Source organism: Eschrichtius robustus, chromosome 12 (genome assembly GCF_028021215.1).
Source record: "Eschrichtius robustus isolate mEscRob2 chromosome 12, mEscRob2.pri, whole genome shotgun sequence".
NCBI lineage: Eukaryota > Metazoa > Chordata > Mammalia > Artiodactyla > Eschrichtiidae > Eschrichtius > Eschrichtius robustus.
The window spans coordinates 36,084,092-36,102,333 of NC_090835.1; the positions used below are offsets into that span (position 1 = coordinate 36,084,092).

General features: G+C 36.1%; 1 protein-coding gene across 4 annotated transcripts in view; it reads left to right on the top strand.

Annotated features, from left to right (window-relative positions):
• SFMBT1 (Scm like with four mbt domains 1) overlaps positions 1 to 18,242 on the top strand; it is a 130,291-nt gene that overhangs the window by 82,487 nt on the left and 29,562 nt on the right. For 3 of the 4 annotated variants that reach the window (XM_068558918.1, XM_068558919.1, XM_068558920.1), the window contains exons 4-6: positions 9,758 to 9,998; positions 14,151 to 14,291; positions 16,862 to 16,950. In XM_068558918.1, the coding sequence (XP_068415019.1) occupies positions 9,758 to 9,998; positions 14,151 to 14,291; positions 16,862 to 16,950 (471 nt within the window). The remainder of the gene's footprint in view (positions 1 to 9,757; positions 9,999 to 14,150; positions 14,292 to 16,861; positions 16,951 to 18,242) is intronic. The other variant, XM_068558921.1, reaches the window with a different exon arrangement.

Below are 18,242 nucleotides of genomic sequence, written 5' to 3' on the forward strand. Positions count from 1 at the left end.
GAGAAGAAACTCCTGGGACTTCCCTGGTGGTCCAGTGGTTAGGACTCCATGGTGCCAAGGCAGGGGGAATGGGTTCGATCCCTGGTCGGGGAACTAGGATCCCTCATGCTACACGACGTGGCCAAAAGATTTAAAAAAAAAAAAAAAAAAAAGGAAGAAGAAGAAGAAACTCCTCATTTGTTCAGGTTTTATCATGAGATTGCACCAATTCAGTCACATTTTCAGGCTTCACTTCTAGTTTTCTTGCTGTTCCACCCCATTGGCAGTTACTTTCTCCACTGAAGTCCTGAACCCCTCAAAGTCATCCATGAGGGTTGGAATCAGCTTCTTCCAAACACCTGCTAATGTTCATTTTGACCTCTTCCCATGGATCACAAATGTAATTAAAGGCATCTAGAACGGTGAATCCTTTCCAGGAGGCTTTCAATTGTTAGATTCATCAGAGGAATCACTATAGCAGCTACGGCTTCATGAAATGTATTTTTTAAGTAGTCAGACTTGAAAGTTGAAATGACTTCTTAATCCATAGGCTGCAGAATGGATGTTGTGTTTGCAGGCATGAAAACATTATTAATCTTGTACATTTCCATCAGAACTCTTGGGTAACCAGGTGCATTGTCAGTGAGCAGTACTATTTTGAAAGGAATTTTTTTCTGAGCAGTAGGTCTCAACAGTGGGTTTAAAATATGCAGTAAACCATGTTGTAAACAGATGTGCGGTCATCCAGGCTTTGCTTTTCCATTTATAGAGCACAGGCAGGTTAGATTCAGTATAATTCTTAAAGGCCCTAGGATTTTTTCATGGTAAATGAGCACTGGCTTCAGCTTAAGCTCACCAGCTGCATTAGCCCCTAACAAGAGAGTCAGCTTGTCCTTTGAAGCTTTGAAGCCAGGCTTTGACTTCTCTGGCTATGGAAGTCCTAGATGGCATTTTCTTCCATCTTCTTCCAAGATAAGGCTGTTTCATCTACATTGAAAATCTGTTGTTTACTGTAGCTACCTCCATCCATTATCTTAGCTAGATCTTCTGGATAACTTGCTGCAGGTTCTACATCAGCACTCGCTGCTTCACCTTGCACTTTTATGTTATAGAAATGTCCTTTTTCCTTCAACCTCATGAACCAGCCTCTGCTAGCTTCACACTTTTCTTCTGCAGCTTCCTCTCTCAGCCTTAATAAAATTGAAGAGAGTTAGGGCTTTGCTCTGGATTAGGACTTGGCCTAACCATAAACCTGAATTAGTATATGGTGAAGGGCTGCCAAATATAGTAAAAATCAAGCATGGATATAGGAAGATGTTGAGAAGGGATGGCTATGACTAGCAGATCATGGGCAAAACTGGTAGAACTCAGAACTCTAGAGCAATGGTAATGTATGTCCAAGCCACTGGCAAGAGTTTTACACGACCAAGTTTGGCACAAAGGAAAGAGGGAAGACAGGGCTGAAGAAGGAATTAGAGATAAACCACATTTGCACAGAGGAAGAGTGTAAGATAGTGAAAAAGCCTTCCTCATGGTGCATGTCTGGTGGAGAGAACAGCCCCCACTATGGGAAAGGCACTAAGCTTTACCTGGGTCTTCTAGAACAAAAGCATCAAACTGGGGAAGGGATGTAGGTAGGAGAGGGGTAGGAATACATGCTGGAGCATCAGAAGTCCCCTACAGTTGGGGGAAGGTTAGGATCACTGAGAAGTTTCCACCCCCAAGACCAAGGGACACAGAATCTCACAAGACTGAGGCTGAATCTCAGAGAATGCTTGTCCCCCACTACCAAGTTAGAAAATTGTGGGTAGTAGAGGTCTGTTTGTGGGGGAGAGGCAAGAGTGTGGAGAGAGAGAGAGAGAGACAGTCACAAAGAGAAGTGTAGTTACAAAAGAGGTGTAGTTACAAAGAGCAGATCTAAATGTGAGGGTGGAGCAGCTAATGTTGGGGGAAAAAACCGTATAGCAAATGAGCCTACAGCATAAATACCAGACAGTGCTAGTGGAATCTGAAGCCTATGGTGCACTGTGAATAACTGTTAGCAACAATAAAACCCAAACACAGCTCTACTCCTAACTAGATTGACTTAACCTTCTCTCTTGAACTTAAGACCTAAGAAGAAACTTGCTCATTTCCGTGAGTAAATACTATGTGTCTCAGTCTTGACTGTTCTACCCAGGATGTCTAGCTTTCAACCAAAAATCATGAGAGACACACAAGAAGGAAGAGAAAAACAGCACACTGTCAAGAGGCAAAGCATTCAATAGAACCAGACTTCATGACCCAGATGTTTAAACTGTCAGAGAATTTTAAATAACTATGATTAATATGTTAGAGGCTCTAGCAGAATAGGTGGACAACATGCATGAACAGAAGAGAATTTCAGCAGAGATGGAAACTATTAGAAAGAATCTAATAGAAATGAAAAACATGGTAACAGATGGGTGCCTTTTTCAGGCTCATCAGTTGACTTGACACAGATGAGGAATGAATCAGTATACTTGAAGGTAAGTCAGTAGAAATCGCCCAGGCTGAAATATAAAGAGAAAAAAGTGGGGAAAAAACAGACTAGAACACCCAACAGCTGTGGACAATATTAAAAAGAAAAAAAAATGTAATTTGTGTGTAATTGGAATCTCAGAAGGAGAAAAGAGCAGAGGTGAGGAAGAGATGTTTGAAGGGATAACGGCAGACAATTTTCCAAAGGAAAACAAAGATACTACACCACAGATCAAAGAAGCTCAAGCAATGCAAAACAGGATGATTAATAACAATAAAATGCATCCAGACACATCATATTCAGACTGCTGAAATCCAAAGGGAAAGAGAAAATCTTGAAGGCAGCCAGAGGAAAAAAAGACACATTACAAATAGAGGAACAAATACAAGAATTATAGTGAAATTTTTTGGGGAAACTATCCAAACCAGAACACAGTGGAGTAAGATCTTTAAAGTGTTGAAAGAAATGAACCTATCAACCCAGAATTCTGTCCTCAGCAGAAATTTTTTCCAGAAGTGGAGGAGAAATATAGACCTTTTCAGGAAAACAAAAATTAAGAGGTTTCATTATCTACAAAAAAGTATTAGGAAGTTCTTAAGGCAGAAGGAATTTGAAATAAGACAGAAACTTAGATCCACACAAAGAAATAATAGAAATGGCATAGATGTAACTAGATGTAAAGTTCATTGTTTTCCTTACTTTTAGTGTCTCTAAAAGATACCAGTTTGAAACAACAACAAAAAAATGGTAGCAGTATATTGTGTGTTTATAGCATATGTAACTATAGTAGCACAAAGGATGGGAGGGAGGATTTGGGAGTGTATGGTTGTAAGATCCTTGTGCAACACATGAAGTGGTATGGTATTATTTGTAAGTAGACTGCAATTAATTAAAAGATGCATATTGAAAACACTTCATTGTTAAACGTTTTAAAAAAATTAACTTCTTCCTCAATGTTTTACAACCACTAACATTCTCCATTTCCAGAACTTTTTCATCATCTCCAACAGAAACCCTGTATTCAGGGTTTCTCCCCTGGGTGGCTCCTCCCACTCTCCTCCCCCAGCCCCTAGTAACCTCTATTATACTTTCTGTCTCTGTGAACTTGCCTATTGCACTTAGTGAAATCATACAATATTTGTCCTCTTATGTTGGCTTATTTCACTTAGCACATCGTTATACTTTTAAAAACTTTTTTAGTGGTTGCCCTTGTTTTTGCAATATACATTTACGACTAACCCAAGTTCTCTTTCAAGTAACACTGTACCATTTCATGGATAGTGCCAGTAGCTAATATCAGAGTATTCCCAATTACTCCCTCCCAGGCCTTATAACATTGTTATCATTCGTTTCACTTACGCATAAGCTATAATCACCAAATAATTTGTTGCTGTTATTAGTTTGAACAGTTATTTGTTAGATATATTAAGACTAAGAAAAGTAAGATTTTATCTTGATTCTTTTATATGTTTATTATATATTTATTCATTTATTCTATTGCTCTTTATGTAGATCTAGTTTCTGACATATATCATTTTCCTTCTTTCTGAGGAATGAATGAATGAAGTTTCCCAGCCACGCCGTGTGGCTTGCGGGATCTTAGTTCCCTGGCCAGGGATTGAACCTGGGCCCTCGGCAGTGAAAGCGTGGAGTCCTAACCACTGGACTGCCAGGGAATTCCCTGAAGAATTTATTTTAATATTTCTTGCAAGAAATATTACTGGTGACAAGGTTCCTCAATTTTTGTTTGAGAAAAGTCTTTATTTTGCTGAGTACAGAATTCTTAGTTGGTGTCTTTTGTCTTTAAGTAATTTAAATATCTCACTCCACTATTTTCTTACTTGAATGTTTTCTGAAGAGGAGTCTGATGTAATTTTTATCCTTGCTTCTTTATAGGTAAGGTATTTTTTTCTCCTCTGTCATCTTTCAAGAGTTTTTTCTTTGTTTTTCTGCAGTTTGAGTATCTTATGCCTAGGTATAGATTTTTTTGTGTTATTTATACTGCTTGGTATTCTCTGGGCTTCTTGGATCTGTGGTTTGGTATCGTTAATTTTGGGAAATTCTCAGTCATTATTGCTTCAAATATTTCTTCTATTCTTTCTCTCTTTTCCTTCCAATATTTATAGTACACTTATGTCACACTTTTTATAATTGTCCCACAGTTCTTTGGTATTCTTTTCCAACTTTCTCGTTCTTTTTTCTCTTTGCTTTTCAGTTTTGAAAGTTTCCATTGAAATTTTTTCTAGCTCACAGATTCTTTCCCTGGCTGACCCCAGTCTTGTGGTTGAGCCCATCAAGGAATTCTTCATTTTTGTTACAGTGTTTTTGGTGTCTACCATTTCATTTTGATTTTTCCTCGGAGTTTCTAACTCTTTTCTTGCATCATCCATCTGTCCACTCTTTTCATTTAGAGCCCTTATCACATTAATCAGTTGTTTTAAATTCCTGGTATGTTAACATCTCTGCCGTATCTGAGCCTGGTTCTAATGTCTGCTCTGTTTCTTCAAACTGTGTTTTTTGTCTTTTAGTACCTCTGTAAGTTTTTGTTGAAAGCTGGACATAATATACTGAGTAAAAGGAATAGAAATAAATAGGTCTTTAGTGTTTTATGTTTACCTGGATAGGAGTTAGGATGATTTTACCGCTTGTTGTAGCTACAGGTGTCAGAGGCTAAAATTTACTTTGGTGTCATTAATTTTGTCTCCCCTGTTTTACAGGAGCCCTCTTGATGTGTGGTGGTAAGGTGTGAGGAGAGCAAAAGCATTCTCTAGCCCTGTGATTTGGTCTCAGTATTTTAGTGAACCTGAGTTGTGCATATCCTTTCCCCTATTTTGGAAGCTAGAGGGGGCTGGAGTTGGGTATTTCCCTTACCTTAGATCAGGAAAACTCTGGTAAAAGTTCTGGTAAAACTCTAGTTGGTTAGGACCTAGTAAAATAGTTTTTCTTGAGGGTTAGTCTTGTTAAGAAGAGCAGAATGCTTCGGATGTATTTCACAATGCTACTTTATTCTTCCCTCTGCCAGAAGTACTAGGAGAGTTTTTTCTCTGATCTTTATTGTGAAAACCTGGTAGGACTCCTGGGGGGGGGGGTAAACTCAGAGAAGACCGTGGGCGGCCCTGGGACTGGGCCCCCATGGAGTTTTTACCTCTCAATCTTGTCCATACTGAGCCTCTAGCAATTCATTAATTACAGTTTGAGGTTTCCTACCCTGGTTCTAGTCCTTCAGAGGTTTCTGCTCTGTCTAGTATGTTGTAATTCTCTGTATCTGTCTGTCTGTCTCTAATTTTGAGCACAGCAGTTTTGCCCTATGACCTCAATTCTGTGCTGGATCTAAGAAGAGTTGTTGATTTTTAGTTTGTTGAGGTTTTTTTTTCTTCTTAGGACAGGAGTTCCAACATCCAAAAATCCTTACATGTCAAATTGAAAACCAGAAGTCCTGTATTGTTTTTCTGTTCTCTATTTTATTTATCATTACTCTAATCTTTATTATTTCCTTCCTTACGCTAGCTTTGGGTTTAATTTGCTCTTCTTTTTCTAGTTTCTTAAGAAGTAAAGTTAGGGTGTTGATTTGAGATCTTCCTTCTTTTTTAGTGTAGTCATATATGGCTACAAATTTCCCGCTTAATGCTGCTTTTGCTGCCTCTCATAAATTTTTATGTATTTTGGTTATAATTTGTCTCAAAGTATTTTCTAATTTCCCTTGTGATTTCTTCTTTGATCTATTGGCTATTTAAGAGTGTGTTTCATATCCATGTATTTGTGAATTTTCTAGTTTTCCTTCTGTGATTGAGTTCCAGTTTTATTTCATTGTGATTAGAAAAGATACTTCGTATGATTTTTGGTTTTTGGCCTAAAATTATGGTCTGTCCTGGAGAATGTTCCATGTACATTTGAGAGGAATGTGTATTCTCTTGTTGTTGAGTGGAGTGTTCTCTATATGTCTGTTAGGTCTAGTTGGTTTATAATCTTGTTCAAGTCTTCTGTTTCCTTTCTGTCTGATCATTCTATCCCATATTGATTGTAGGGTACCAATTTGTTTAGAGATCAGCACAACCCTGATACCAAATCTAATAATACTTCAGGAAAGGAAAATTACAGAGACATGTCACTCATGACGACTAATGCATAAGTAGCGTACAAAATAATACCAAACTAAATGTAGCTATATTTAAAAAGGATAGTACATTAATAACAAGTCGATTTTTCCAGGAATACAAGATGGCTTAAGTGGCTTAACATTTGAAAATCAATGAGCATAATTCACCATAGTAGTAGAATAAAGGAGAAAAATCACATTATCATCTCAATATATAAAGAAAATTATTGATAAAATTCCACATCCACTTACGATAAAACTCTTAGCAAACTACAGATGGGAATTTCCTTAATTTGATGAAGTGTATCTATAAAAAAATCTACAGCAAACTTTATTAATGGTAATATGATACATCTTTCTTTTTAATATGGAACAAGACAAAAATCATGCTGGTTAACATGATTTCTGTTTGATATTGTATTGGAGGATCTAGCCAATATAATGTAGGAAAAACAAAATGTATAAGAATTAGGAAGGAAGGGAAAAGGTCATTATTTGCAGATGAATAAAATAATTTACAGCTATATTATTAGAATTAATGAGTAATTTTAGCAAGATTTTTAGATACAAGGTCGGTATAAAAAACCTATTATTTCCATATACTAGCTGCAAACAGAAATGGAAACTGAAAGATGTGATTTACAATAACATAAAAAACATCAAATAGCTAGGAATAAAATGTAAGAAATATTTGCAAAGAAACTTCAAATCTTTATTTATATAAGTTAAAATGAAGGAATATACCTGTTCATCTGTTGGAAGACTCACTCTTGTAAAGATGTCAGTTCTCCCCAAATAGATCTGTAGGTTGACTGCAACCCAAGTCAAACAGCGAAAAAAAATTTAAGTAGAAATTGACAAACTGATTCAAACAAGTAAAACCTGACCCCTACCTAATACCACACACAGAGATGAACTCAAGGTGGATATTAGTTCTCAATATAAAAGGCTTCTAGAAAATAATATAGTAGTATATCTTATGACCTTTATGGATAGGGAAAAGTTTGTTTAAAAATATAGAAAAACCATTAACTTTTTAAAGGAAAAATATTGATGAATCAGAGTATATTAAAATTAATAACTTCTGTTTATCAAACATCAAGAAAGCGATATTTGTAATATAAGTAATTGACAAACTGATATCCAGAATATTGACTCAATTAAAAATTGGCAAGAAATTTAGGCATTCCCCAGAAGAAGAAATATAAATGGCTAATAAATAAAAAGGTTCTCAACTCTATTAATAATCAGAAAATGCAAATTAAAATTACAGTGAGGTAATATAATACGTGTTTCAAAATGGTTAAAATGAAAAAGGTAGAAAATACAGTAATGTTGGTTAGAATGTTAAGGCAGAAGAATTTCTTGTATACTACTGGCAGAGTACATTGGTACAGCCACTTTGGAAAATATTTGTCTTTTTATTATAGGAATCCATGTAGGTATGCATCAAATGACATACAAAACTATTCATATAATTATGAGAATATTATCAGTAGTCTTCCAAAACTGTGACCTACCCAGAGTGCCTACTATGAGGAGCATTAGAATGGATAAATTATGGCATATTTGTATAATGGAATACTATACGGGAGTGAGAAGACATAAAGTACTGTTACATGCAACAGCACAAATGAATCTCATAAGCAATGTTGGGCAAGAGAAGCCCCACACAGAAAAACATTCATACTGCATAATTTTGCTAACATAGTGCTGAAACACAGGGAGTGTTAAACTGTAGTGTTATAATTCAGGGTAGTGATTACCTTTCAGGAGTACAGCAGGTTAGTGATTAGAATGGGGAGGAATTTTACGCAGAATGCGGACTTTCCCTCTCTGGCCTCTCCTTTCCAGGAGCCCCCTCACTTTCCAGTGGTTATAATGGCCACATTGCACTTAGTTGTCATGTCTCCATTGTCTCCTCCAGTGTGGGACAGTTCCTCATTCTCTGTCTTTCATGGCCTGGATACTTTCGAAGCGCATATCATATACCAGTTATTTTGTAGAATGTTTCTCAATTTGTGTTTGGGTTTTCTCATGATTAGCTTGAGTTTATGCATTTGGCAAGAATGTCATAGAAATGATGTGCTTTTCTGGTATGATATCAAGGGTATATGATATTGATGTTTTAGGACTGGTGATGTTAACTTTGATCCGTTAGTTAAGGTGGCGTCTGCCAGATTTCTTCACCGTGATGTTACTGTTTTCCCCTTTGCGACTAAGAAGGATTTTGTGGAGAGAACCTTTGAGATTATGCAGATACCATAGTCGTCATAGTCATTTTGGCATCCATACCTCTGATTTCAGATCAACACCACAAGATTCATTCTGCTTTTACCTTCTTCTTTTTAAAAATTTATTCTATTTTATTATTATTATTATTTTTGGCCGTGCCGTGCGGCATGCAGGATCTTAGTTCCCTCACCAGGGATTGAACCCATGCCCCCTGCAGTGGAAGCGTGGAGTCTTAACCACTGGACTGCCAGGGAAGTCCCATTCCCCTCTTCTTATTTTTACTTCTTTCTCCCACAGTGAGAAACCTGGCTCTCATTATCCATAATATATTTATTTAATTTTAGTATACACATACAGGAGTTCCAGAATTGCAGACCCCTAACTTTGTGACCATATAATTTATCATCTAAACTAGGACACTTTTGAGAGAGATAAGAGACATTATTATTATTCAAGAATAACAGGTGTAAACACAGACTGTTTTAGGGAAACTGGGAAATATGGCTCCCTTTGTATGGTACATATTATACTAATTTATTATCAGTATAACTTATTTTTGTCCTTTACCTTTTCTAGCTTCATAAATTTTCTTTTGAATGATCGAGAAATCACTCTTGAAAACTTAATGTGTTGAAGGTTGTTAAAATGGTGAACATTCAGTGATTTGTATACTTAATAGAAAGCATATTCTGTAATCATAATAGACTGCTTCGGTGGAATATTGAGTTCTCTTAAAGCTCCTTCAGAGTCAGATGGAACAGAGCAGCATTGCTAGTCCCTGTTTTGTTTGGATCACTCCTGTGAGTTAGAATTGGAATTTCTCAGGTTTCCCTTGAGAAGATTTTATTGCATTTAGTGCTTCAGAATTGTAAGTCTTAAAGAATGTTGGCCAAAGAAGTATTCATTTGAGATGTTTTTCTGGTGGTTAATTACATTTCCCTGTTCAGGTGGACACACGTTTGCAAAATGGATTTGCTCCTGGGATGAAACTGGAGGTGGTTGTGAAAACCGATCCTGAAACCTACTGGGTTGCCACCATCATTACCACCTGTGAGCAGTTGCTCCTCCTCCGCTACGATGGCTACGGGGAGGACCGGAGAGCAGACTTCTGGTGTGACATCAGGAAGGCTGACCTCTACCCCATTGGGTGGTGTGAGCAGAATAAGAAGACCCTCGAAGCCCCGGAAGGTAATGCGATACTTCGTAATAAGGCGTGATGTGGTATTGCTGTAGGCAAATTTGGGCTGTCCACAGTCTTAAGGTTTTCAGTTTCCCAAGCACATAAGTCTTCCTAACTTCTTTGGGTTAGCATTTTGAATGACAGTATTTATAAGGAATAATTTACATTTCCCTTTAAAAAAAATTATATTCTGTGCTCACTAAGCCTGAGGCTTTTATGACATTCATAGGAAGCATCTGTTGCTTATAATCCTGTAGGTCTGTGAGGCTCTCTTAAGTCTGAGACTTGTAGGTCTGGTTGTCTTTGAGTACTTTGGGCCAGATTGATTCTCTTTCTGATTTTATCATCCTCCCTCCTATCACCTACAAGCAATCTGGGACCTGTGAACCCTTAGAATAAACCAGGTGAAGCTCCCTTCCAGGAAAGAGCCCTACTGAGAGTAGAATCCAAATTAAGTAGGACAGAGACAATAGGACAAAAGAAAGAGAAGGGTCATATAAATGTGCAGAAAGGAAAGACAGACCTTAAGAAAATTCCAGACCTTATATGCTTTACTTTCAACTTTTTATTTTTTTATAACTTCAGATTTACAGAAATACTTCAGATTTGCAAAAATACTATAGAAAATTCTTGGGGACTTACTGCCAACTTTCCCCAAATGTTGGCATTTTACCACATTTACTTTATCCTCCCTCCCTCTCTCTTTCTCTCCCTCTCTCTCTCTCTCTCTCTCTGTCTCTCTCTCTCTCTCTCTCTCTCTCTCTCTCTCACACACGCGGCTTTTTTAATGAACCATGAGAGTCAGTTGTACATGTGATGTCCTTTTACTCTTTACTTCTAAAAACAAGGACATTCATGAACACAATAAAATAAAATCAGGAAATTAACTTTGATATAATACTGTTATTTAATCTGTAGACCTTGTTCAGTTTTTATCAATAATGTTTTTATAGTAAAATGTTTCTACAGTAAAAGAAAATCCTAGATCATGTGTTAACATTCATTTGTCATGTCTCCTAAGATTCCTTTAATCTGGGACAGTTCCTCAGGCTTTCTTTGACTTTCATGACTTTGACATCTTTGAAAGGTACAGGCCAATTTTCCCAGTAATGTTCATTATGTCCTGGGTTGAGTACTGTTCATTATTCCTCATGTCTTTTCCTTGTCCAGGATTCAGTGCATTTAGCTGTCATATCTTTTTAGTTTCCTTAACCTTTCTTTGTCCTTCTTGGCATTGACGTTTTTGAAGAGTACAGGCCGGCTCTTTTTTAGCATGTCTCACAATTTGGGTTTGTCTGATGTTTACTTAGATTCAGATTGTGCACTTTTGGTAGGAAAAATGCAGAAGTGATGCTGTGTCCTTCTGGTGCATCATATCAGGAGACACATGCTGTTGGTTTGTCCTGTAACTAACTTGTGATATTAACTTTCATCACTTGATTAAATTGTTATATGCCAAGTTTTTCCACTGTAAAATTCCTTTTACTGTTTTTCATTAGTAAGTATCTTGTGGGAAGATACCTTGAGATTATGTAAATATCTCATTACTCTTCAAACTTCACCCACTATTTTTGGCATCCATTGATAATTTTTATCTGAAACAGTTATTACTCTCATGATTACCAAATGGTATTTTCTAATTCCTTCTTCATTTCATAATTGGCTTTCTACTATAGAAAGAGCTTTCTCTTTTCTACCATTTACACACATGTATTTATGTATGCATGTATGCATGTGTGTATTTATGTATATATGTCAGTATTGACTCATGGGTATTATTTTATTCAATGGATTATAATCCTTACTATCATTATTTATTTTGATGCTCAGACTGTCCTAGATTTGGCCAGTGGACACCCCTTCAAGCTGGCAAATGTGTCCTTTGCTATGTTCCCATTATTCTTTGAGTAGTTTCTTGTTCAGGAAACTTTTCCCTGCCTCAGCCCTGAAATCAGCCATTTCTCCAGGGAGCCCTAGGTTTTTTTGTTTTGTTTTGTTTCATTTTGTTTTTTGAAGGATGGTATTTAGAAATGGAGTTAGAGTCCTGGGTTATCGGTGGGCTTCTAGCTTGCCATTAACATTCTGTGAAAAAACATTGTAAGAGGAAGCTCTAGAGACATGAAGCTACCTGGCCCACTATCGCATCTTGAGAGTATAGGAAAATTCACCTCATTTAAACATGAACAACAGAAAATGATTTCAGTTGAGTCTCATACAAGGTCCAGTTAGTATAATAAAAAAAAGAGGAAAAAAGGGTAGAATAAAATCCTTCCAGAGAAACATAACCACAAAAGTCATGAACACTGTATCAAACAGAAATGTAGTAACAGTGATAGAGCAGTGAGAAAAATCATAAATAAAATTTATAAAAATTACAAAAGTGAGAAGATTTGAAAAGAAAAAGATTTGAAAAGAAAAAAAATAGAAGGTAGGCAAGAACTAGAAATTTAAAAATACTAGAAATGAAGATTAAGTTAAGATGAAAACAGGAGTGAATCAACCATGAGTAATATCTGAAGAGAAATAGAAGATGAAAAAGAGGGGAAAAAAATTTTAAAAAGAAATAAAAAGGACTTGGAAAAAATATTAATAATATAGGTTGGCAAAAATGGTTCAAGATACATAAAATAGAAGTCCCTGAAGATGAAAACCAAAGTAACAAAATAATAAAATACTGTAAACTAAAATTCAAGAAAACTTTATGGAAATAAAATAGGACTTAAAAATACATATTGAAAGGGTTCACTATGTACATGGGGAAATAAAATGAGAACAGCTAAATCGAGGTGTGTATTGAACTCTAAAGAAAAAAGGATCCCTTAATCTTTTAGGCAAAAAACAGTAAGTTTCTTGAAAAGGAAAGAAAACAAGATGGTCATCAGACTAATTGACAACAGTGCTTTATGCCGAAAGACAATAGGGTAACATTTTTAAGAAATTCAGTGAAAGGAAACATGAGGCCAGGATTTTATTTCTAGACAAACTGAACATCAGGTGTAAAGGCCACATGCAAACTGTTATGAAGATGTAAGGATTCAGGGAATATTGTTCCCATGATTTTTCCTTCCGAAGAAATCCACTAGAGAATGAGGTTCAGAAAAATCAAACGAGGGCTTCCCTGGTGGCGCAGTGGTTAAGAATCTGCCTGCCAATGCAGGGGACACGGGTTCGATCCCTGGTCCGGGAAGATCCCACATGCTGCGGAGCAACTAAGCCCCTGTGCCACAACTACTAAGCCTGAGCTCTAGAACCCGCGAGCCACAACTACTGAGCACACGTGCCACAACTACTGAAGCCCACGTGCCTAGAGCCTGTGCTCCGCAACAAGAGAAGCCACCGCACCACAACAAAGAGTAGCCCCCGCTCGCCGCAACTAGGGAAAGCCCGCACGCAGCAACAAAGACCCAACTCAGCCAAAAATTAATTAATTAATTAATTAATTTTTTTAAAAAAAGAAAAAATCAAACAAATGAAGGAACATTAGCTTGAGAATTGTTAGTGAAACACTAAATGTATATATGACTGTAGAACTTCAAGCTAAATGATAGTTGTAAGAGAGACAGTATAGTATATAATGGCTACATGCTCTGACAACATAAATACAGTGTAACTATAAAAAATATGGGACCACAGTGGGGCGAGCAAGTGAATACAGTGGTATAAGCTTACTCATCCCTCCTCCCCTTTTAAAACAGGTTTATTGCCTAGTAATTTAACTAATTGCCTTTTAAGTGTTAACTGGGGGTAAAAGGCTATTACCTGAAATGAGATGCTGAAAGAGAGGAGAAGAAAGACATTATAGCTAACTTTAGTATTGTTTATTAAAAAAAAAAGAAATAGAAAATAGTCTGAAAATAGAGAGGACTAAAATTGTTGTATAAAGATATTAGTATAAAAGTAACCAGAGGAAAAAAAACCACAAACCTTTCTAAATGTCAAAAGATAGATTTTAAAAAGAAAAAGTATATATTTAAGTAAAATAGATCACATAGTGAAAGACTGTACACATACACAAGCAATTTATGTATACTTAACAATATGACAGAATTGAGGTTGTATCTTTTGGTAATATAAATAAATGTTAATGGGCTTACTCTTCTATTAAAAGTAAACAATTCAGGTTGGCTCACAAAATAAAACCCACTTCTGTGCTATTACAGGAGACATACCTAAATGGAGATATTCTGAAAGAATAAACATAAAAGGATGGACAAAGATACATAGACAAATGCAAATAGAAAAGAAAGCAGGAGTCTCAGTCTTGATATCTGACAAAGGTGGAATTCAGATCAGAAAGCACTGTAAGAAACAAAGAAGGGTACTTTATTATTATTTTTTAATTGAAGTATAGTTGATTTACAATGTTGTGTTGGTTTCAGGTGTACAGCAGAGTGATAATCTCTTGGTTCATCCATGTTGCTGCAAATGGCATTATTTCATTCTATTTTATGGCTAAGTAATATTCCTTTGTGTGTGTGTGTGTGTGTGTGTGTGTGTGTGTGTGTGTGTGTGTGTATCAATATATATCACCTTTCCAAAGAAGAGTACTTCATAATAAAAGGTGCAATCAGTCATTAAAAAAAGAAACAGGGTCCATCTACATATATCCAAGGAATGGTCTCCAGATATCTTGTTATATGAATAAAGAAAAATATGTATTGAATGAGGGAGGAGGAAGATGTATGAATGCGTGTGTATGTGTGTGTTAACTTCGTTTTTTAAAACTAAAGGAATCTTTTATTTTTTTTATTGAACTATAGTTGATTAACAATAAGGAATACACCATTTTAAAAAGTTGCCTGTGGGCAAAGAAGGGAATAGGATGAAGGGGACAAGGTTAAAAGGTGGATTTTCTGAATGTACCTTATTTTGTAGATTTGAATTTTGAACCATGTAAATATTTTCTATAACTTATAAAGCAAAATTAAATTTAAAAAAGCAATTTGTAAAAAAACAAATGCAGAAGCAAATAAAGAAACCTGTGTATGGAGCTTGTGAAGTAACTACCCAGAGAACAACTATTTCAGTGACTTTTAAATACAGAAATTTAAATGTATGTCCCTAGTAAGGTTATGCCAAAAGGAACCAAAAAAATTGCCAAAGTAGCAACAACAGCTCAAGCTGTTTTTAGTAATCATATTGTTGGTGGTAGAGTTGATGTTATTTTGAAATCATTGTTTGTGTGTTGTGGGATAAAGCTGGACTGGGGCAGGAAATGTACAAGAGGAGCATGGAACATCTTTTTATACCAAAAGTGAAAAAGAGATCAATAACTATTTACTACGGTTATGTCAAAGGACTCAGGAGCCAACCTGAAGAGACCCCCTCTTCTTAAAGATGAGACACTTTGAGCATCAATAGGACAGTAGCTGCAATGACCTGAAACATATATGTGATTTAATCTGTAACTTCGTGGTGAATCTTTTAAACAAAACTCTCATTGGTCGCCTTGGGACGATGCTGGAGAACCAACTGATAATTTTGAAGGCTGGTAAATACAGAGAAAGAATAAAGAGAATCAAGCATATATCCTACCTTCTTTTTGTTGATCAAATAGTAGAAGAAGAGAAATTTTTCTTTATAGAAGTATTTTGGTTAGTAAATGAAGAAGGGGTGATAGGGTATCACCATTTTTAGCCCCTAATGAATCAGTATATCTATGTAGTGACCATTAAAAGCTGCTAACATCACAGAAGGAGAGACAACCAGAATGAATGTGCCTCTGGATGGAAAGATACAACTCCACTTATGAAGTAATCTTACCCCCCACCCCAGAGAGTCAAACCTGAATTTGATCAAGCCTCTAGATCTAAATACTGATTTATAGAAAATGGAAAGGACAGTAGAGCAACTGGTTACTACAAGGAGGCAACCAGTAAAACCAGACTCTGAAAAACTCTATGTATGACAAAATGTTGAGTCTTAACAAATATGCTGCAAGAAAAAGAGGGAGTGTGGGGTATACGTACACATTAAAAGAGATTTAGTGATATATTAACCATTTGCAATGTATGGCTCTCATTTGTATCATGATTTGACCAAACAAATTGAAAAAATCATCTTTGAGGCATTTTGGAAAGTTGAACATGGACTAGATATTTGATATGAAGGAATTATTGTAATTTTTAAAGGTGTGATGTTATTGTGGTTATACAAAAAGTTATTTTCTTTTAGAAATGCATACTGAGATTATATTAGATGAAATTACATGATATCAGGAATTGGTTTCTGAATAATCCATGGTTGGGTCATGGGGGGGGCGGAGTATGTGAGGATATAGATCAGGGTTGACAAAGTAGCTGTAAAGGACCAGATAGTAAAATATTTTAGGCTTTTCAGGCCCTCTGGTTTCTGTCACAGCTGCTCAACTCTACCTTTGTAATGTGAAAGCAGTACTTAAAAAATGATGTTGGCTGTGTTCCAATAAAACTTTATTTACAGTAAAGACAGCAGGCCAGATTTAGCCCACAGTTTGTCGTTTGCTAACAGCTCCTGGTCTGGATATAAAGATTTACCATGAAGTGACAGTTTTTGAAGCTGGGGATTCATTATACTGTTTTCTCTATTTTTCTGTATATTTGAAAATTTCCATAATAAAAAATAAAGTAGTTCATTTTTGGATAAAATTATATTAACAGGGAGTTGGGCCGATTCTCTTTTTTCTGGATGCAACTCTTATTAAACTAACCAGGAAGTAGCTCTATCTAGAGGAGGATTATTTTTAAGCTGTCAAAGAAGCAATATGTTGGGCTGTTAAATATTAAAATGACAGATGCACCTCTAAACCATTTTCACTGGTTTAGTTTCTCTGTATTCTGCTTAGTTTAATTTCTCTGTGTTTTGTGGCTGACAGTATGATTCCTTCATCTAGGCATCAGAGATAAAGTGTCTGATCGGGATGAGTTTCTGCGGCAGACCCTGATGGGAGCATGTAGTCCTCCTGTTCCGCTGCTAGAGGGCGTGAGTATTATTGCTTCCAGAATCAGTGTGGAAAACCCTTCCAATCTTCCTGTCCAAGGAATCTTAAAATTGCATGCTCATTTACCACTCCAAGACAGATCAGCATTATTAGTACAGACATAGGCATAGGTATTGGGGGGTGTAGACTTACCCTCAGAGGTTGCAAACTGGCGGCTTGCTCAGTGCGTAAAACGTTTTTGAATTAGTTGCAAACACATGAAAATCTAGTTTTCCAGATTCTTTCACACAGTTGGAAAATGTGGCCATTTTGAGCTCTCACTTGGAACTGAGCAAGGGCTGACTCTACTTCAGCATGGACATTTGTAACTCCCACACCAGGTGACTTGAGACCCCTTTTCTTTTGCTCAGAAGACACTGGACCACCACCTACCTACCTGCTTTCAGCAGTTCTTTTAAATTAGTATAGCTTTTGAGCTTGTTGGTGAAAATAGATGTCTTGTTTTTGTGAAATAAATTTATTGGTTATGACGTTTCTAAGTTATATTTTGTCACTATCTGTCGTACCAGCAACATTCTTTGTATCATACGTGAAATGCAGTTTATGAAGGTTCTAGTTTCTTTACATCCTTGCCAACACCTGTTATTCTCTTTTTGGTTATAGCTATCCTAGTGGGTGTGAAGTAATATCTCACTTTGATTTGCATTTCCCTAATGACTAATGATACTGAGCGTATTTCTATGTGCTTTTTTGGAGAAATATCTGCCCATTTTTAAATTGGGTTATTTATCTTTTTATTATTGGGTTGTAGGAGTTCCTTATAAATTCTGATTATAAGTCTAGATCAAGATATATGATTTTTAAATATTTTCTCCAATTCTGTAGATTGTATTTTCACTTTCTTGATGATATTGTTTGTAGAACAAAAGTTTTTTATTTAGATGTAGTCCAATTTATCTATTTTTTTCTTTTGTTGCTTGTACTTTTGGAGTCTTATCTAAGAAGGGTTTGCTTAACCCAAGGTCATATAGATTTACTCCTATATTTTCTTCTAAATGTTTTATAGTGTTAACTGTTATATTTAATTCTGTGATCCATTCACAATTCCTCTTTAAACTTGATTGGTGAACACTCTGTTTCTAGGTGATCTTTATATTTTATACAGGCATACCTCATTTGATTGTGCTTCACTTTATTGTGCTTTTCAGACACCGCATTTTTTTACAAATTGAAGCATTGTGGCAACCCTGCTTTGAGCAAGTCTGTTGGCGCTATTTTTCCAACAGTATTTGTTCACTTTGTGTTTCTGTGTTACATTTTGGTAATTCTCACA